Raw genomic sequence first — 22,285 nt, forward strand, 5'->3', positions numbered from 1 at the left:
AGACCTCTTTCTCCGGGCACGTTTCGGCCGACCGCAGGGGATCTGTTAATAAGACAAGAGGGATTTTAAATGTAATTGCAGCGGGAACCATGTGGCCCGCTCACATCTGTGAGCGCCAATCAGAAATACAATAATCATGAATTCAGTCGACAATGTGACTTGACATCGGTAAAAAAAAAAGTTCAGTTTCTCACTTCCCCTTTAAAGTAACAATGGCTGCTTCGTGGGGGGAAAAAGAAGCCATTTTCTGAAACAGTTTCCCTTCTTTTCCTCTCCAATTTGGATTGCCTCATCATATTATGTTTTACCACTCATTGCTGCAATGCCTGCAGTGGACTATAGACTGCAGGAAGGCACACACTCCTGCGATGTGAACGTCACCTGCTTCTTATCACACTGCGGTCCGCGTGGCGGAGAAAAGCACTCCATGTGACGCTCAACAGGTGGGACCTGCGGGAGCCGATGGACCAGCAGGGTCGCTGATCTGAGCCGGGACGCTGTACTGTAATTCCTCCCATCTGTGGGCAATGTCAGCGCCAACTGTGCACTTTCCAGCAGGAGTGCCAACCACACTCTCCACTGCCACAGTCGAGATTCAATATTAGACTGCGGGTGCCTAGCCATGGTCTAGAACAGTGCTTTAACAGGATAAGTCCCCCAAAAGTCATTTCTAATGCACTTAAGTGATCAGAACATACAATTGCTACCGCACATTTAATTTGTAGCCAAATCTCTTAAGAAATAAGATTTCAAGGTTCTTCTTTTTTAGTGTGTTTACCTCGACTAAATGTTCCCAGCCATTTGTGTTGATAGTAGGGCTCTCATTAAGTGGAGGCCCACTGTAAACAGTGGAGTGGCTTCCACCAACAAAGCTTTTATTCTGTTGCACACTGAAGAAATGCTTCATTGGATGAACCTAAACTTTTACTTCAGTTAGTTACACCCATATTTTAGGTTTTCTCAGTTGAACATATTTCGGTTCATTCAGATGAACTGAAAATTCAGTTGAGAAAAATATACATTGCAATTTATTTCCCATTGAAATGTACCACATTTAAGATTTCCAAATGCAGCTGTCTCACAAGTGTAACCAAACCCTCAAACATTGAAAGGAAAAGGGGCAATCATTCTCAAATACCTTTTTATCCTCGGAAACACTTACTGTAAAAGGCCGGCATCTTGATGCGAGTCTCCTCTGTTGCAGATTGACGAGTCGTCTGCACTACTTCTCCACCTGCTGGTCACACCTAGCAAACACACTTGACGTTTGTCATATAACGCACATATTCTTTCCTTTAAAATGTTCCTCTGTTTCTGATTGATATTATTTTACTTCTCGTAACTTTTGTATCTGTAATTTAACGTAGGCCTACATTTATTTATTTCCTTATTTAGACTTTTTGACAGTACACGTGATCTCTATCTATTAAAAGGAGCGGAAGATGACCTCAATCTTTTCAACTGGCCATACAGGACAGCCGTGAGAAGCAAATTGTGGTGCTGTTGTCCAGAATGACCATAGTTTGACCCAACTGTAAGGCATTTTACAAGGACAAGGTTTTTGTACTTGTAGTACACAGACCTGCGTTATCCTCTAACTTTAATACAACAGCCAGATTTTATAGATATTGATACATCTTGGTGAGAAAAAAAATTATAATAATAATAATAATAATAATAATAATAATTATTATTATTATTATTATTATTATTAGGCCCATTATTCTTTTGTCGTTTCGAAAAATTCGTACATCTCAATTAAACCATTTCCAAGAGGACTTCATTTGTTTTCATATGTAAACCAACATTTGCATTCATTGAAATTGAAATTGTTTTTCAATCTAAACACGAAATTGTTAAGGGTACATTATTTTACCTGTTATAACCTTGTGAATTATGATTTTTTTCTATATCATTACAAATACATGAAGTCTTTGTATCGGATACCTCGGGACAAAAAGTGATTAATTATGTGTAAAAAATAATAATTTGTTACAGCCGTTTATTATTCTCATTGTTTTTAACGATAGACAACCGTTTTGTGTGTTGTTTTTTTTATTTTTTTTTACATTTTTTGTATGAACTGGCATTTAAAAGGTGACCATTCCCCTATTAAGCTCATGTAACGGCGACTTACATTAGCAATTCAATAACAATATCAGTCTGTCTTTAACACGCAATGTAAGGTTATTAATTAATACTTTGAATGTCACATATTTCAAAAAGACAACACAACCTTTTATGTAAGCTTTATAAAGACCGACCTCCTGCACGCAATCACTTCACTAAATTTATCTCGTCTGTCATACTCAACTTCTATAAACCAGAAGATTATTTCTGACATTAACTAACGACAAAAACAATGTTTGCTAAACACTGCTCCGTAGACACAAACAAACTGAGGCTAGAAACAACTTTTGTCTGAAATATCGGACAAAGTTTTTTTTGTGAAATACTGCGCAGCTTTTCTCAGGATAGTCCTTTCCAATAAACATTATTCGTATACTTTCTAAAGTATTTAGCAACGAGACGTGGCTACAGCCATAGTTATGAATATGGGAAAGTTTATTGTATTGTAAGCTACTTTATTGTAGCTTGGTGAACTCTGCCATTCTCCTGCTGTTGCGGATACTTGTCATATGCTCATGATAATAATAGCATGTCCATGTTTAAATGGCGCTCTGCCATTTTACCAAACAATAACAAACATGTTTGCCCGCCCCCCCTCCCCCCAAAAAAAAAAAAATGTATTTGCTTAATTGATTTGAGAAGAACGTCACGCTGAAAAGGTTTATGAGGGATTGTGCCAAATATCACATACCAAAAGAGGCCAATTGTTTATTTATTTATTTATTTATTTATTCTTAAAGAGCAAGTAACCACTTCGGCACAGCCCAGGTTTCCTATAATTGCTTGCTTAGACTACGTTAATCTGTTTTTCAGTTTTTTCCAGTTATGACCACCTTGTATTTCTAACCATTAGGATGTTAGCATTCATATTACGTATCACGTTTGCGCTTTTATCTGAACTATTTTATTGTAATTACTTCCGTGTGAATATTCGAATAACTAGGCCTATGTGTCATATTGGCACTGTATAGCAGAATATTACTCACAAGGGAAATATAACAGTTCTTGAGAAATAAAGGCAAACATGTTAACAAATTAACAAAAAGGCACGTGAGAGCATTTACTACAGAACACTGATACCGAATTCACAGTAAAAATAAAAACACCACAACAATGCAATGGCATTCGAAACGCTAAAATGCTACCAGCATGAGCCGCGAGCAGTTTACGTTCTCTCTGAACCTTAAACCCCGGCGTCTTATTTAACAAAGCATTTTTCTTACCAGAACTGGATTCAAGGTTCCAAAGGCATCTGTAGCTAATGGCAAGACTCCCACAGAGTAACTTCTAAGAGATGTCTGCATGAATATCCTCAGGTCCACGGACAAGGGTACAAGCTTGCTTGAGTGGTCCATGGTCGTGTGCATGTGTGTATTTGTCCAAGGCTCCTGCCTATTTGAATTATACCACGGAGTGTCCTTCTTTGTTAATATAACATTAATGGTGTTGACCTTGGCTTGGCTTTAATTAATAACTTGGCTGAGATCAGTGGATTTATTCTAGTGTTTAGCTGCTAACGTCCGCAGGCTCCAACAGTACAGAGTATGTAATTGAACGTGGAACGGTCCAGTTTTCGGAGACTTAACCTTGATTATTTATCTCAATAACACGCAAAATTCCTCTGCAGATGTGGAGGGAACGTGACAGCAACGAGACCATGTATGATGGGTCAAAATGGTGGAACTGTTACCCTCTACGGTAGTGGTGGGGGCAGCATGGCTAATGGTTAATCTAATATTATTACCAGAACATATATACATAAAATTATGAATGCATTGGGAATTTATATACACTAGTCCTGTGCTTTTTGGCAAGTAAAAAGATCATTCTGACATGGTAGAGACAGAGAAAGAGAGAAAGAGAGATAGAGAGATGCTATTTAGCCCACTGAGAGCTGTCAGTAGTCAGGGATGACACAAGACAGTATGGATCTTACACTGCCCCAGTGCAGTGCATGTATTTAATGGGCTGAACATATAAAAATAAACCACAACAAAGCAAAACACATTTTGTACAAATAAAAACCTGAAATAGTTCAATTGACAAAGTTTGATCTGAGTATTTCAATTCTGAGAAGCGGATACAAGATTTACATTGGTAACTAAAATGCTGCAATAGATTACCACAGTAAACCTTGTTAGAAATGTATATACTGTATTACCAAAAAAAAATCAAAGGCGTGATGGCAGGGTTATACCACATAGCTGCTTAATAATAATAATAATAATAATAATAATAATAATGCATGTATTAATCTGTATTGACCTGTTAACTGCAATAACTGACAGAGTTGTAAAAAAAAAAAAAAATACATTTTTCAGTAAATCATATTCGTACTAAAAAAATGGATCTTCTAGTGCCTCAGCGAGACCACAGGGTTCTGTCTTATACTTACTGATACTAGATTCCTACAGGAAGAATTTCACAGGCTGATAAAATATTTAAAAACAAAGCTCTTGAGAAATGTACAAATATAAAAGGCTACAAACATTAATAAATTACATCACTGACACAAAACACTTCACAAGGTGCTAGTAAAAGAATTCTGAATCCCATCAGGGCACGAGAACAAGAAGAAGAGGCTGGTCATGGAATGGAAGCGTTTCTGTTAGCTCTCCGTGCTTCCTCTCGTTTCAGCTGAATTTGTACAACACAGTTAGCATTGTGTGTGTAAGGCCATACAACATTGAATGTTTTTCATTATTTTGTTTTTGTTTTCCAGGCAACACCTTAAGTCTTAATAAAATAAAAAATAAAATGAAAGTTAAAACGGTTAAAAATAAAAACAGCTCTACCTTGTTTCTAATACAATGGGAAATGAGACTATATATTTATATATTTTTGTTTATAATTAGCAAAAACTAGTAAAAACATAATGAAGTATTAATACAAAGAAAACTGATACAAAAAGTAGTAATTTAAAAAGCTATATACAAGCTACATTCTACATACTGTACTGCAATGTGATATAAATGCATATTTCAATCTACAATAACTGGTGCTGCCTGTGAAACAAATATTACTAAGAAAGTATCCCCATGTTAAAAAATATAAAAAAATAAAAATAAAAATTTTGGATGATGAGGCTTGTCAGTTATAGGTCCCATTCATTTAGTGTTCTTATTGAATAAATATGCCTTATTTGAACGGTTCTAAATGTGCAAAATCAAATTTAAAGTTTCTGTCCATAATACTGATTTTCTCAAGATCTGTGGAACATTGTAATAGTCCCTTCTTGGGAGAAACATGTGACCATACAGTATGTGACACAGCAGGAAAGCAAGCAGAAGGTCTCTCTCTCTCTCACAGACATACACGCAGATACTCACACAACACACATGCACTCAAATACAAACACACCGACAGAAGTGCGACATGTATAACTTGGCTTTGATATATAAGTCTTTAAAAAGATTCATTTGATATGGGGCTGGGCTAAGATTCTGTGTTAATTCAAACCGAACGCTCTGTCCTGGTGAATGCGATATTTCATTCACAACGAAAATACCGAAATAATGAAATACTGCATTCATAAATGCAGCGCTTATACATGATTTTGTGCTGTTGATGTTTCTTGCAGATGGCTGCAACCTAAATATTATTATATACTATATTATATATTATATGATTATGCATTTAAGCCCACCATTATTAATTTAACGAATGGGCTTAAAATATGAACAAGTGTGCAATATGTATAATCGCACATTTGATTTATGATCAGTGATCAACATATAGGCTACTTTCCCTCGGCATAGACAGCTACAAGACTCCGAGATTTAGGTTCTGTTACAGGCTGTGCATTTGCTAACGTGTTTGGCTCAGTGTGACTAGTCTGCTATTCTGTGAACTTAAGAGTTTAGTGTAGCTCACACAATGACTTAGTGCTTTGTTGATTTATTTTGTAAGTGCCATTCGGCTTTTTATGAATCTATCTAAATTAATTTTACGTCAATTTTACGTCAATAAATATTTTTACTGATAGTGCTTAGCAAAAAGGTAAATCAATAATAAATCAATCTCAACAGTTTATATTTTAACGAAAAGCGAGGAAGAAAATGAGAGACATTGGAGGGGAAAGAGGGTCCTTTTGTATTAAAATATGTCCCACTCTTGAACTTTCAATGCAAGACAGTGACAAGCCAAATCCATATAGGAGGAATGAATTACAGGACTGACTGATATGCCACCCCCCACCCCCCCACCATTAATGAAAAATGAAAATAAAACGTACATGCATAAAATGAACAACATGCAAGGGATACTTTCTGGGACTTGGAATGACTGCAATGTTTTTTTTCCTTTTGAAATTTAGTTTTTAGCAACCCCTGATAGACTGACAGCTGTAGTAAAATGAGACACATGTATTTCTTAAAAAATATTTATAGCAGGTATTCTGTACACTTTTAATATCTGAAAGTTATAAAGAATAAGTAGAGGCAAAAACCTATTTGAACTATGGTCTTCTTAGAAACTGATAATGTGTAACCTGTTTTACTCCTCTTTTTGTGTGGTAGTTTTTGCTGCTGTTGTCCATGATCAGAGAGGAGTAATGGGGTGAGGGCCCGCTTCTGGCCCCGCTCACAGGAGAAGCTTCCCGTTCCGATGGATTTTTAGGATCTTTCCCAGTCTCTGTTTGGCTGTAGCCATGCCTTTCTTTTGTCGCTTGGCTGTCGAGGGAGAGAGGGGGAAGCAGCGGCTATTGATTGGATGAGCTGCACTTTATTAACACTTTAAAAGTTACTTCCTGCCTGCTTTAAAGGCCCACACATGCATCAGCGTTTTGCAACTTTTACTAAATTCAGCAATTGCTTTAGTTGAATTAGTACAGAAGGCAAATGGGCAGCTCCAGGACGATATGAGAAGTCAGAAACAAGAAAAATATGCATGTGGGCCAACTTTAAGCCTGACACGCTGACTTCTACTGAGATGACAATTAACATGGTGCAGCCAGAGTCATGCTGGCTGAGGCGCTGCTGTAATCCCTGCCGTCTGATTTCTTCTATTGCTTTCATCAATTTACAATGTTCTGACAATGATTCATAAAGGATCATCTAACTCTAAAAGTTGAATATTAGAGGTATGGCGACATGCAATGCCACGTCAGAAAATGAGCCATCATCTGCCAATCATCTGTGCTGAGGAAATTCCTATTTATTAGCTTTTTATTATAAAGCATTCATTTATTAGTATTGGCTCCACCATTGTGCGGAGTCGGTGTATATACGGTATGGGAGCTCAATAAAAATGCTACATCTATCATTCCATTTTCATTAACGTTACAGGTCAATGCATTCACTACCTCTAAGCAAGTTATTATTAGTAGTACGTACGCTATTACACTTTAAAGTAAGTTATTATTAGTTGTATGTATGTCATTATACTTCTAATTAAGTTATTATTAGTTGCACGTATGTTGTTACACTTCTACGTAAGTCATTATTAGTTGTACGCATGTTATTGGATAAGTGCATGTGCCTGACGGTAAAGTAGATCCGGGCTGTGAGTGGTGCTGACCTTTGGCCTCTGCCGTGACCCCGCGCTCGCCCTTGGCGGAGGAGGCGTTCTGGGAGGAGGTGGAGGGCCGTCTCTGCGTGAGGAAGACCCCCGGGGCCATGGGCTGGGCTCCGGCGGGCTTGCCCGTGCCGGCGGTGTATTCGTGGTCCGCCAGGCTGCAGTCCTGCGTGTCCATGCTGGGCTCCGGGGAGCTGCTCTCCTGAGAGACCTTGCGGGGCTCCTCCTGCAGAGCCTTCTTTTTGGTGCTCTTCTTCTTCTTCTTTGTTTTCTGCTGCTCCTGTGGGAGACAGACGCGTGAGAACGGTGTCTGTGTGGTCCTCCTGACTGCGCCACCCTGCTGGACCGCCCCCCCCGGTAAGAGATTACTTTTCCCGGCAGTGAAGCTCTAAGGGTGAGGAGCCTGTGGACTCTTTCCACTCGCTTATTTTACCTCCTCGTGTCCTCTCCCGCATCCTCGCTTCCTAGGCTCTACCCAATGGGGGACGTGAGGAAACATGTATAAGGTAAACGTTGTTCAGTCAAGCTTCAGTTTGAAGCCACGTCAATTACAGACATGCCAGACGAGGAGAGGTGGATCCACAGGTGGATTATTAGTAAGGTCATAGTTTAAATAAAATAAAATAAAACCACAAAGGATGCACTCGAGTTGGAATGCCCTTAAAGATGGCAGCCCTCGATTTCCCGGTCAGGTGAGGATGGATGAAATAAGCGATTGGAATGAGCCCAGTGAATTCAGCAAAGCGAAAGCAACCTATGGCAATCAAGAAGTGAAATTGTGGTTTGAATTCCAAATGAAAACAGACTGGGTATATATCGAATATACCAACCGACATAAAAAACAAATATATAGAAATGGGGCATATACCTCATTTGCCTGGTGTTTTCATGAGACACGGCGCTAGAATAGACCAATATTAGCATAGCAATCATACTCAGTTTTTTGCATGTAAAGCAATCAAGGATTACTCTTTAATTAATCATTAATAAAATATTAACACAAAACACTCCCACATGTTTTGCATACTGCTCAAACATATGAAAAACATTTTATATATATTTTTTGTGATGTGATGACATTTATCTATGCAATACATATTCGCAAAATGAAAATAAATCTCTACTGAATTCTCAAATACCAACTACTTTAAAATTAGTGTCAGATATGAATAAAAAATGGTGAAATATTTTAAAATAGCAAATCATTCATCCTGTACATCCTTGTTTCTCAATTCCATCATCTCTGTTTCTATCTCTACACAGCAGGTGGGGTGTGTGAGTGTGCCAGTGTGTGTGTGTTTGTGTGTGTGTGTGTGTGTGTGTGTGTATGCAGCCAGATGGTGTATGTTAAATGGTGTGAGTTAAAAGGTAATTTTACTCTGACAGAATCCATGTTTATAAAACAACGTTTGACTGTTTGTAGAAGTGAAGTACAGACAACAGTGACAGCAGTGCGAGGACACATGCAGTGCGCGTGAGGAAGGGTGCGCGTGAGGAAGGGTGCGCGTGAGGAAGGTGCGCGTGAGGAAGGGTGCGCATGAGGAAGGGTGCGCGTGAGGAAGGTGCGCGTGAGGAAGGGTGCGCGTGAGGAAGGGTGTGCGTAGGGATGGGTGCGCTCACAGACCTGGTGAGACAGTTTGGCTGCGGCGGCTGCCAGCCCGGTCTCTATGGACGCCACTCTCGCCCCCTCCCGAGCCGGCCTCTCCTGCCGCGGGACTGAGGGACCAACCCGTGCTGCGATACGCCAGAGAGGTACACGTTACTGCTGAGGGTCCGTCTCTCTCTCTCGCACACACACACACACACACAACACACCGCACGCACACACACACACACATGTACACACACACGCAACACATGTACACGCACGCACACAACACACACACTCACACACACAGCACATGTACACACACACACACACAACACATGTACACACACACACAACACATGTACACACAAGACACACGCACACACACATACACACACATGCATGCACACACTCACGTATGTGCACATACACACACACACACACACACACGCACACACAAACACATATTTCTACATCGCACACATACACTGACCACATAAAAGTGCCTTCTCTCATAATAAGTTTCCAGTAAGCACAAATGTATATGTACATACAGTATATTTAAATAAGAATCTTTAGCACCCCTGTGTTCATGGGTAAAGTGTAAAAGTGTACCTGTTGGGCTGTACGGAGTGTCGTCAGAATTTTTCCGCTTCTTAGATCTGGATTTGAAAATAGGATTGTCTTCCTCCGACTCCAGAGACGGGTAAACTGAAAGAAAAGACGTACGTCACGCATGGTTTTACACTAACCTGAAACTGACAGCAGCAATCCTCAGCCATTTTACTTTTTACGTTTCAAAAAAAGAAAATGCAACAATGTGTCACCAAATTGCTTATATAGCTGAGAAATGCTTTCCGTAAAGCGCAGAAATGCGTATGTGAGTGATGCATCTCGCTGCTATGGATGTGTGCTCTACTCAATATCACAAACGGCAGACTGTCGGTCACCAACAAAACAACGCACCACCAGATCAACAACCTGAAGATTTCACATAGTTTTTAATATGCCAAAATACCTGCCGTACACTCTTAGTATTAGCATCGGGTTTCCTGGAATTAACAGAAATATGCGTTTTTGTTGTATTTGGCTGGACCTTAATTAGACCTGTGATGCATTTTGGCCCATCTGTATTACAGCTGCTCTCTCTCTCTCTGACAGCCTGCACCAGGTTCCTTTGAACACATCCGTTTAAGCGCACACACTTTCCTACAATTACATTACTCAGATTAAAAATGACCTGTTTACAAGAAATCAAGGTCCTCCATGACTGTGCAGCCTGATAAAACGTTGTCCTGCCACAATTTGGAAAATGAAATATTTTTGCAGCTAATCACTAATTAGCACAACAGATCAAACGGTATTTAAAACAACAATCTTACACTTGCACTAATAAAATCTTAACTATCCGAGGGCCATTTCTGCTGTTTTTGGACGGAACTGGCAAAGAACAAAGATCTGGTTTCTATAAGAATGGAGGCTTTTGGAAAGACACAAAAGCATCTTAAAGGAGGCGGAAGAGATTGGAATTCCTACGACTTGTAAACACAGACCCAGTCATCTGGCCCGTGATGAGAATACACCATCCAAGTCAACGAAAAGCAGAAACTGTGTCTCCAAATGATTAAAAATAAATATACTAAATGACTATAAAATGGTGGGCCAGCCATCAAGACTTGCACATGCATAGTATAAACTGCACAAACACATCTAATGAGGGCACATTACTGCTCTAATCACAATTACATTTTCAGTTTCATTAAAACTTTTTTTTAGCTCTGGTCAAGCAGCTGCTATAGGCCACTCAAGCACTACCTATAGCCACAATGCTAAAAAACCATTCAGATTAACCTGTGTCTGGATTGGCTGATTGGCAAACATAAACATAAACAAACATATTGGTGAACATAAACGTATTGAAAGATAATGACATCGCAGACATAATCTACCCGTCCATCGTATTTAACATTGTCAGCTCGTCCACGTTAGTTGCAACTATCTAGGCAGGCAAGTTAGCAACCTTGCCGGGATGTGGGAAAGACGACAAAACGAATCTGACCTTCCGGCTATAAAGGTCGCGGCTTATCGCAAATGACGCGCTCGTTTGTTTTTCATCCAGCCGTTATTCCCACAAACCCCCCGGAAACGTGGGCCCCGCTGGAGGGGCCGTACGAGGGGGCCGGGCCGTACCGTAGTCGGAGTCCTTGAAGCAGGCGTCCAGGTGGTCCTGGTCGTCGTCGAACATCTCGCTGTCCACGCTCACGCTCTTCCGCGTCTTCTTGGGGAGCCGCTTGGCCGGCCGCTTGTTGTTGCCGCCTCCCCCGCCCGACTTCCTGCCCGGCTGGGCCGAGTGCGAGTTGCTCTTGGACTGGCTGTTGCTCCACGCCGGTTGCAGGCAGCTCTCTGAAGACTGCAGGTTAGCCATGGACAACATGCCCTGAATGGCCTCCTGTGTGCTGGGGGATGCAGGTGGCTGACTGTAAGTACGTCAATAAGAAATACACAACACACACACATTACTCAACGCCAAAGCGGCAGTGGGGATGTAGACAACTGAGGCCGGGTAAACACCATTACCTCGGCAAGTACGCCTCTGACCTCTGACCTCTCCCATAAAAGGCTTCTGAGCACGTGCACTGAACCTATGATGTACTGTGCGCATTCCAAATTCCGTTCATGGTTTTTTTCGTATCCGTGGTGATTTTGAAAGACAGAAATGACTGGAAATTCACTTTAAGACCGAAAGGTATAATTTACCGAGTCAACATTGAACTCACCTGTTATGAAATAAAGGAATGAAGTAGACATGTGCCTGTGTATGTTCACTGATAGTAATCATCTAAGACCTTTATAAAGGCTACAAATACATTAAGCTGTGAGTGCCGTTATTTTCTGTTCTATATAATTTTGCTCATACTATACAACCATTGCTTTTTTTTACATTCTGTTGAATTGTCTGACAGTTTGTTTTGTTGTTATATGTGGTAACACTTTAAGCCATACAACTCCTTCATAAGCACTACATAGCGCATTTATAAGCACTGCATAAGCATTCATAAGCACTTATGTCAATGACATCAAATAGGTATGGTGTTATGTCAATATTGATTGAAAAACAAAAATGCAGCAAGTGACATTACCATGACATACCAAGTGAACTGACACCAGATCTCTATTTCGGGTATAAATATAAATGTATTTGAAAGCTTATGTAGTGCTCATGAAGGAGTTATATCGCTCTTATGTAGGAGCCTTCAAATAAAGTGTTACCTAATATTACCTATTTTTTAATGACTGCTTAATTGTGAAGTGCTTGTGGGCAGTAGTGGAGTATAACAGTTAGGGAGCTGAGTTTGTAATTGAAATATTATGGCTTTATCTCCCAGCTGGGGAGCTCCAGTTACTCTCTTGTGCAAGGTTCTGTACATTAACCAAATTGCTTCAGTACAAATATTCAGCTGTATAAATTGACTATACATAAAAATGTAGTTTAAGTCACTTTGGAAAGGGGCTTCAGCTAAATTAGAAATTTCATGTATAAAGAGGTTACATGTACATATTTATAAATACCATCTAACGACGACACGATAAACTGCTCAATGTATTTTCAGTGTAATAAGGCATGGACAGTAAAGTGTGCCTTTCACTTTAAGAGACCTGCCGGGGTGACCACAAAATCAAGATTACAGCCTATTAAGTCATTATCCAGTGAGGAGAAACACAGAGAGCAGTGGCCATTTAATGCGCTTATAATTGACTGTAGTCGTTTCCTCCCCACGGCCCTGCAGTCATCTGTCAGTTTTAAAAGCACTGAAAACAATCAGTGAGAAATTAAAATATTTTCGCCATGTCCTTGTCTGTTTTGAGCTCGTTTGCGGCCTTTCAGCGCAGTGGAAATGGACCATCAAAAACGGACCCAAATAGCAAAATGGCAGAATGAAAAGGAATTGCCTGGAGCAACTCCAACTGGGTTTGACGAGCAAGGCATGAATGACGATCAAACAAACAAGAACTTTGCCAGCAAACTGCTGACAGCAAGCGTGGGCATTAGTACCTGCTCCAGCAGTTCACTTTCAATGCGCAGGACAAACGTTTTGTTTCCTTAATCTGAATCAGCCAGATTTAGTTTATTTATTCTCAGTACAATTTCTTGCTGCCTCTTAATTCAAAACGAAAAGATTAAAACGAAGTTAAGTGTGCATTTCTGAATGGCTGGGAGGTGCTGAATCCGGTGTGGCCTCTAATGTGTGTTGGGCAGAGCTACTCTTGACTGTTACTCAATGAATCAATGTATGAATCAAGTAAAAGGTTTTGCTCTTCATGACAACATACAATAGCTGGTTTAGCTCAGTGAGGTACTGGTAGTAAAAGGTAGCTTTACCCATTCTGTTTTCAAGCTCTTCAAGGCCCAAACACACTCCGATAAGTGAATGTCACATGCCGTAACCACCAACTTTCTGTCACTTCCAAAACAACTCAGACGGCTGCTTACGCTACGGACACAGCGCCTCATTCAGGTAAGTCTACCGGTGTACTCAGGACTTTTCATTAGCGTGCTACCGTTCCTGAGGGTCATTGCTGAGAGTGTTCCAGTGGTCCAGTGTTTGTTGGCATTTAAGCCATGTTGTCAGATGAAAACGGTGTAAACATTTGTGCTCGTTAGTGTTATATGAAGAAATGGGAGGACAGCAGCACCTGATAACCCTACCTGTTGGCGCTGTAGTCGATGCCACCCACTTGCTTGCTGGCTTGCAGCAGGTCCAGGATGCCTGCCGCACTGCCACTTTCCTTCTTGACCTTTGAGTTCCGACCTTTGACCTCCGGCTTGGCCTCTGTGTCTATGTGGAGTGATTCTTCATCTGACGACTCTACTTTCTGTTGTCAGGAAAAAAATGTATCAGTATAAAAAAATGAATCAGTATAGTTAGTGACAAAAAGTGACACTGAAATTCATACAATATCTAATGTATTTTGAAGTACATATTTTGAAGTTCGTTGTCTCGCGTATCTACTGACACAAATGCCCCAAAACATACTTTTAAAACCGTAACATGCTGAAACAGACTTATTTGTCAGAATATCCAAATAATAATTGTAATTTATTTTTCTAAAGTCTCTCATAACCTTTCAGTTAGAGATGACCAAGGCAAGTGGAATAAACCAGCTTCACACAGTAACTACACTCACACCACAGCTATGTCCCTAATCAGAATGTGGTTGTCCTTGGCTCGGACTTGACCGTTTTTCTCTTTGATTCACACTGTATGTTGTTTTATGTCTTTCCATAGCAGGGTGATTTCAGCCTGCTCTCTGTACATCACAGTCCTGGCCTGGAAAAGGAGTGCTGGTGTACACGAGCTTTACTGACAATCTGGATGCTTCAGGCGCTCTTAAACACACGCAGAAGGAATCTATTAATGCCACTATGAAGCAGTGAATCTGTTTTTATTCTTTCCTAGAATCAATTATAGTATTTAACATTGTTTTTTCAAGCTAATTAAAGAACACATATCATGTCATATGAATGTAAATATTGAATTTATATGTTATTTGTGCCCATGACAGTATATCCACATGAAATTAAATTTGACAGCAGAAGGGGTGGCTATGGTACAGTACTCTTTTATAAACAAACAAAAGGTTTTACCTTGGGAGCTGCAGAGAGGAGCTTTGGTTTTTTGGATGGTTGAACGGGATCTTTAATGCTTGATAAAACTAGAGAGAAGAAATTGCAAAATTTAATAATGATAGTACATGAAATTTGCAAAGATCATTATGGCCAATAATTAGAAAGATAAATATAAATAATATACATTTTTTCTTTAAAATATACATTCTAAGATAAAAAGTCTTTCTAGAAATTTTGATGACATAAACTGGAATTTCACCCAAAAATACATTTAGCAAAAAAAAGAGAAACAATAAATAACATTATATATATATAGCTGTATAGCAGGGGGGTCCAAGCACACAGTGCAATGCTAGCAGAAGGCCAATGAAGGCTAAACCAATTATGGAGCTACAGCACCCCCTAGTGCCCCCCTGGCACAGCCATGTCTTGCAATTCAGACTTAGCATTGCATGCTAATTTTAATCATTTCGCCATCTTTCAACTTAAAAGCGTTCCCTTCACAAGATAGATGGGCAGTTGGAAAAAGTGTTCCTGTACCAATTGGACTGAATTGATTGGACTTATGCTTCATGAGAAGAAGATTTTAAAGTTTTACAAGTTTTTCCAGGCTAACAATGCTAAATTACCAATTATTTTATAGTGGCCAAATTTTTCAAGCTATTCAGTCCGTTCAAGTTTTGCCTGGTTCAGAAAGTCATGGTTTTCGATTGAATGCAATGTCAGGAATTAATTACAGTTGTTTAAATGGATAGACCCAGATGGGCCAAATTCACTGGCTCGCCATTCAGCCAGTGTTTGCATTTTATCGGCCCGAAGATATTATTTGTTTGGCGTGAGCAGGGGAATCTAACAGTCTTAGTGCCATGTATCTGGGACAAATGGTTAAAAATGATCTAAACTAAAAACATGCTCTATAGCGCCACCACTAGGCCAATAGATGCCATATTCTACTAGATCGCAATTTCACACATCACTAACATGCATACCAAGTTTCAAGAGTTTTCACCAGACCATTTGGAGATAAAAATAAAAAAAAACTGAACAAAAACAATAGGGTTCCAGCACTACTGGATCCCTAATGACATCTGAACAAACCTTTAAAAAGCAGATTATATGTGACCCGCTCTGTCATAATCAATCGTAAGTGGGCCATGGCTAATTTGACATCAATGTTTATGTAAAAATATTTTTGGCTGTATTAGACTTTCACCTCCCTTTTGTAGAACATTATCATGCCTTTCATAATCTGCATGTCTCGATGCCAAATGCAGAGTGAAAATAGTTTTTAAGCTTTAAAATGCAAGATGTCAGAGTGAAAGTAACACTGGATTGTTTGGAGGCTAGCCAGCCTGTCACCGTTCACCAGTCACAAACAACCAGCTGCATTCAATCAGCTGCATTCATGCCTATATGTTAATGCATTTGCATTCATGGTCTGTATCTCTTAATGTCCTGAGTAAATGTAAAAATATCATTTTGAAGGGCGGCCTGTAGCGTAGTGGTTAAGGTAAATGACTGGGACACGCAAGGTCGGTGGTTCTAATCCCGGTGTAGCCAAAATAACATCCACACAGCCGTTGGGCCCTTGAGCAAGGCCCTTAACCCTGCATTGCTCCAGGGGAGGATTGTCTCCTGCTTAGTCTAATCAACTGTACATCGCTCTGGATAAGAGCGTCTGCCAAATGCCAAATGAAGGGGTTATACATAAGATGTACAGATTTTTGTTAGCCAGCGTCAACAGTCTCCCAGGCTCACGTAACTACCATCTTGTGATGACACTGTGAAGCCGTTTTTCTGAAAAACATGGTTTGGTGGCACTCAACATTAAAATAACATTTTGGGGTCAATGGGACTGATTTTGATAGAGCAGGTCACATATGATGTGTGATCTTGCTTTGAACAGATAGTTTTCCATCAAATGTGTGAAATACCCAAAATTACCAAAGCAGAAAATCACAAGTCCTGACTTGGCAACTGCAGTATCTGTGTAGTCCTGCCTTGTGAACTGCAGTATGATGAGCACGTGCCTGTCTGCACCCTCCACAATGGATGATGGAGGCAGCGACAATGAACCGATATATACAGTACATACATATGTCTATATTTCATCAGGCATTCCAAACTGGGGACAAACAGGCAGCCTGTAGCGTAGTGGTTAAGGTACATGACTGGGACCCGCAAGGTCGGTGGTTCGATCCCCGGTGTAGCCACAATAAGATCCGCACAGCTGTTGGACCCTTGAGCAAGGCCCTTAACCCTGCATTGCTCCAGGGGAGGATTGTCTCCTGCTTAGTCTAATCAACTGTACGTTGCTCTGGATAAGAGTGTCTGCCAAATGGCATTATTGTAAAAAATGGAGATGAGCTTAAACTGAGCTCCACTAGTAGCCATTAGCACACACTCACAGGGCAGGTCCCTTTTCGTCGTGTTCTTTTTCCTCCTGATGGGGAACTCGTCGATCTTCAGCTCTCCCTCGTCCGATACGTACTCGTACTCATCCCTCACCGGTTTGGCTTTGTCCTCCTTCAAGTTTTGTAACGATCCGAAGATGCCAGAGTTGGTCTGGGGTTTGAGGCCTTTCGAGCTGTGGGGAGAAGCGTGCTTAAATAAGCACTCAGCGTGGACCGTCGGTCAAATTAAATGAGCTTATAGCAGTAAGTCATCGCAATTATCTCAAGAACCTTCCTGAAGCCTAGGTTCACCTATAGCACGAATACAGATGTGCACCTGCTTTCAATCATGGCTTATGACCACTTTTACAGAATCAAGTGTACTTTCCAGTCTAATCTTACATTTACTGAATATTACAGGACTGTACATATCCATACCTCAGCAGTTTTTTATTAGTAAATGAAAAAGCAAATTTGTTGTCTTTATTTCCTGATAGCGGCGTCTTCTCAAATTTGTGTTCTTCTTCCATTTTTAGCAAGGAATCTGGTTTACTGTTCTGTAGAAAAAAGAAAAAAGAAGATGCTATTTGTTGTAACCAAATATAAATGCTATTTTGACAAAAGCTTGTAGGCTGAATTGCTTCTAATGCTACATAATCCCTGTCTAATTTACTATATTGCTGTATTGTGGAACATTTCACTCGCCAGGGAAAAACAGAATGTACTTTCTGTTCAGGAGCTTACAGTAAGAATGATCAAGAAATGGAGATGAACACAGCAATAAAATGAGAAACAAACATAATTTAACATCACAATTCATGGACACCCCTATGCAAACTGTACATTTGTCTTGACTTGTGCATACTTCTGTTTACTTCTCTCTTACCAATGAATGAAGAAACAATTCCATGTAAAAATGCAGACTGTAAACCTTCACCATTCTGAAGTGTGATCCACAGTGAAACACCATAAAGATCTGGTCTCTGCTGACCTCTGAATGTTTGACTAGATTTTACACCATCTGCAAACATTTGAGGATCTGCTAAGGAGCACTTGGATCAAGATACTTGGAGTCACTACAAACATTCCAGAACTGTTTAGCATATAATTTTCCATGAAACTAAATCCTTCTAATGTCTTCCGTTCTCCAAAATGAAGCTTTCCTACAAAAGCCATTCCATGTTATTTGGCAATAATGACACAACAACCTTTTTTCACGAAATGTGAAAGCATATGTACATACTTTGCTAGAATGCCGTTAAAGGGGCAGTTCACTCAAAAATAAAATTAAAGTACATTCCACTTACCTAGCTTACTACCATCCAGATAGTTTTGCTGAGATGTGATGAATTTTCTAGATTTCTTTTCGCGAACTATTTTTTGAAATGCAATATACATATATGCTTGGCTTGCGTGTCAAATACATTACAAATACATTAGCCAGCTGTGAACTATCATTAGCAAAATTGTCCCAAGAAAATCAAGGAACTCCTTTAGCTCGCAATATTGGACTTTGAAGAAGACATTTAAGAACATGTAGAATACAGGTGTGCTTTGGCAGAAACCTAGAGGTCCATTATATCACGGTGAACTGCATCTAAACAAGTGAACTAGAGAACTTCTCAGTAAAACTATCTGGGTGGATAGATAGTACTTGGGGTAAGTGGAAACATACTTAAATTTTTGGGTGAACTGCCACTTTAATGTGACATTCATCCATTAGTAATTTGGGGCACATACTGGTACTTTGAGAAGCAACAATGAGAAATTAAGTGGAACCCTGTGACAGAGCCAAACAGTTATCTTTGATTTGAATGACTTTGATTTGGAACGTGAAATTCACTTTTCACAAGCGTTAAAGTATATTAGGTATGAACATTTTAAATGTTTTAACCACAAGTCATTTTTTTAAACTTTTCTTTCTATAATACGCATCAGCTTTCAAAGACTATCCAGCCTCAGTCTGCAAATGAAACAATAATCCATTTGCACTGGGAATCCATTTGCATTCCTCCTGTTGCTTTTCTCACCTTGTACTTCCATTTTGCCTCCGTTTTGTTCTTGTTCTGTTCTCGGATTTCAAACTTGTCAACATCATTTTGCTTGCTTATCTCTTTCTCTGACATACTTAAAACATTCTTGGCGGCCTGTTTATTGAAAAGAGACATTGTTTATGCTTATATACATTGTTACATTCTGATATATTATCAATCCTCAAACTTTTGTAACATTTGCAAGCATTAACTATGTGTTTTAAGACGATCTGTAAAATATAATTTTTTCCTGAATAATGGAACAATTTCACAGACACTGACTAAACCTAGTCCTAAACTAAATAAAAATCTGAATGGAGATTCTCCATAGAAAACTCAATTCAATCAAGGACTAAGCTTAATCTGTGTCTGTGAAACTGGCCCTAGTTGTCAGGAGGACTATACGTGCAGTATATGACAGAAAAGCACAAGGCTCCACACACCTTCCCTTTCTTGGGCTGGTCCATCTTGGTCAGGATGTCCTTTGCATGGGACTCCAGAGCGGCCAGGCTGGAGGCCTTGGGCACGACTCCGCCCTCTTTCGCTTTCTTGCCTTTCTTCTTCCCTCCATCCTTCACTTTGGGGGTCTTTGGGAGTTTTGGGGGTTTGGGTGGTTTGGGCGGTTTGGGGGGTTTGGGGGTCTTCTTCCGGGATGTTTTTTCTCTGGGGGGGGTGGGGACGTGGGCGGGGGACACAGGCTCCTCTGGCTCCGGAGGGGGGGGTGGCGGGGGTGGCGGGGGGTCCTCGGCCGGTGGCTTGCTGCTGGGCTCAGCCTTGATGGCTTTTGTGGCGTTCTGCAAGAGAGCAGCCCCTCCCTCACATTAACTCCCTCAACAATGTTGCCCCCTGACAAAATTGAGCTCATAACCCCACACCAACAGACAAAAATAACTCAATTTAAAACCAACGGATTCTGTCGGAAATTAATAAATATACATACATGACTGTACATCTTAGTACATTTGAATTTGAGAACTCATAATTATTCAACAATTAATCATACATAGACTTAACATGGGGAAACACAATGCTAACATGAATGAGGCTAATCTAAATTTCTAAATGAACATGACCGTTATGTTAAGCAACATTATAGCATGCAGTCGGTAGGCTAGCAGCAGCGAGTCTTACTGATTGTCCAACATGGCAAGCTCTCAATGTGTGAGACACAGTAAACTAAGGGCGGCCAAAAATAGACCACCTAGGTCGGCATACATAAACAAAAAACTTACAGCTAAGTTGCCAGCTATGTTGGTTTATTAGGTTAGTCATAAACACCAACAAAGTGAGTTCACTAGGCTATTGCCATGGAAAAATGGCAATAACAGTGTTAATTATAGTTAGGCTTTTAAAAGTAGTTTACAATCTACCTTGCTGACTGGCTGACGGGATATTCTGGAGAACATGCAATCTCGCTAGCAAGATAATGATATGCAAATACTGAAGAAATGTGTTTCACCATTATCGTTGAAATGGAAACCAATGATGCTCACGATACTTTTAAATCATGCATTGTTATGCATACTGGCTATGAAAACAAAACCTTTGGTTGAGAACTCAGCTCAACCAAGAATTTAGAATGGAGAAATGCAATTTCATTCCCCTATATGTTCTACATATTGTAGAATGACAATAAAGTTAACTTATCTTGAAAACATTCACAAGAGCATTACCACAGAGGGCTTACAAAACAACAATAGCCCCAAACGAGAGGCTTTAGCTTTCAAAAGCTTGGGGACCCGAGGGAGTTTGAACTTCCAAATAATACGAAACATTTAGTACGAAATTAACACGTGTGTTATTTCAACACAGGGAGAGAGGGGGGAGGGAGGACATTTGTATCCAATATCACTGATTTGAACTGTTGTGCAACTCTTCCTCAGAGGAAAAGTGTGGTAATGAGACTCATCAGAATGAGAAGGTTTCAGAACTGCCCTCTTCAATGTAACCACACAAAAGGAAAAACACAAATTCCCCCAAAGTACATGTTAACAACTCAGCAAAAGAAGCTGGGGAACTTACGTCTGCTCAGCTGTTAATGACCATTATTAAATTATACATACGCTTCTGCAGCAGAAAATAACTATTTCAATCTGAAAGTTTAGATCTGAACTGGCTGTAAGCATGCAGTCAGCACCCAGGCATGCATTTCATCGCATCAGGCCCCGAGTGGATAGTGGCGCTCAGAATTTCATCTTTAGACCCACTCTAACTCACTCATGGAATAAGTTTGTGAGCAAGAGAATATTTGTGCCCCTTAGATCCTGACGAAGGACCCCAGCCTCACCTCTGAAATCCGGATTTCTTTGGCAAGGTCTTTAATTAGCTGTGCTGGTTTCATATTCTCTGGAAGTTCGTCCTCGTGTTCAAGAAGAGCCTGTTGTGGAAACATTATCAAAATATAATACATGAAGTCAGACTGAATAATAATGCAGCAACAATTCCCCAGGCGTCTTCGCCGGGCCTTCTAAATCCTCTTAAATATTCTTGAAACTCTGTATGTTATTGCACAAAGGCAGGGCGGTTACCTGTTTTTTAGTCCATGATCGGAAAGCTCCATTAATAATTTTGGCCCCGTGTATCAGGTACGGAGCTGGCTGCTTATTGGACTTGTGTAAACCTGCAGAGACATTTGCATCAATCACAGGACAACCTCACAGTAGACTTCAGCCAAAAATCCAGCAGGGCTCCAACTGACGGTCCGGATGGCATGTTATGGGGTAGACGGGGCATGACGGACATAACCCCAGCAGTCGGGTGGGTGAAAAACATCTTGCATTTCAATTTGTTTCCTAGCACTGAATGTATATACTAGTCTGACACAGACAACCGCTGAGCATTAAACTGATGCGTCCATCAGTTACACAACCCAACTATGCTACTGCTATACAAGTACAGCCACCAACTGTGAGTGGGATAAAGATTTTATTCCACACAAAAGGTGCAATTAGGCTTGAAATTACAACATTTGCACTCCAAGATCCCTGGTTATTTCATT

At 40.2% G+C, this 22,285-nt stretch overlaps 1 protein-coding gene and 1 long non-coding RNA gene across 3 annotated transcripts in view; one reads left to right on the forward strand and one right to left on the reverse strand.

Annotated features, from left to right (window-relative positions):
- Positions 1-22,285, forward strand: part of LOC133110118 (uncharacterized) — a 54,130-nt gene that overhangs the window by 25,975 nt on the left and 5,870 nt on the right. The window lies entirely within an intron of this gene.
- The window catches only part of phf2 (PHD finger protein 2), a 47,693-nt gene continuing 29,464 nt past the window's right edge, over positions 4,057-22,285 (reverse strand). Inside the window, exons 10-22 of one of the 2 annotated variants that reach the window (XM_061219998.1) lie at positions 21,816-21,907; positions 21,575-21,664; positions 19,731-20,081; positions 19,285-19,401; positions 17,693-17,811; positions 17,270-17,448; positions 14,880-14,947; positions 13,941-14,107; positions 11,423-11,688; positions 9,848-9,943; positions 9,269-9,378; positions 7,648-7,924; positions 4,057-6,800 (exon numbers count right to left, since the gene is read on the reverse strand). In XM_061219998.1, coding sequence (XP_061075982.1) covers positions 6,712-6,800; positions 7,648-7,924; positions 9,269-9,378; positions 9,848-9,943; positions 11,423-11,688; positions 13,941-14,107; positions 14,880-14,947; positions 17,270-17,448; positions 17,693-17,811; positions 19,285-19,401; positions 19,731-20,081; positions 21,575-21,664; positions 21,816-21,907 — 2,021 coding nt within the window. In that variant the 3' untranslated portion in view covers positions 4,057-6,711. Of the gene's footprint in view, positions 6,801-7,647; positions 7,925-9,268; positions 9,379-9,847; positions 9,944-11,422; positions 11,710-13,940; positions 14,108-14,879; positions 14,948-17,269; positions 17,449-17,692; positions 17,812-19,284; positions 19,402-19,730; positions 20,082-21,574; positions 21,665-21,815; positions 21,908-22,285 lie in introns of both variants that reach the window. The other variant, XM_061219997.1, reaches the window with a different exon arrangement.

This window comes from Conger conger, chromosome 14, assembly GCF_963514075.1.
Source record: "Conger conger chromosome 14, fConCon1.1, whole genome shotgun sequence".
Taxonomy (NCBI): Eukaryota; Metazoa; Chordata; class Actinopteri; order Anguilliformes; family Congridae; genus Conger; species Conger conger.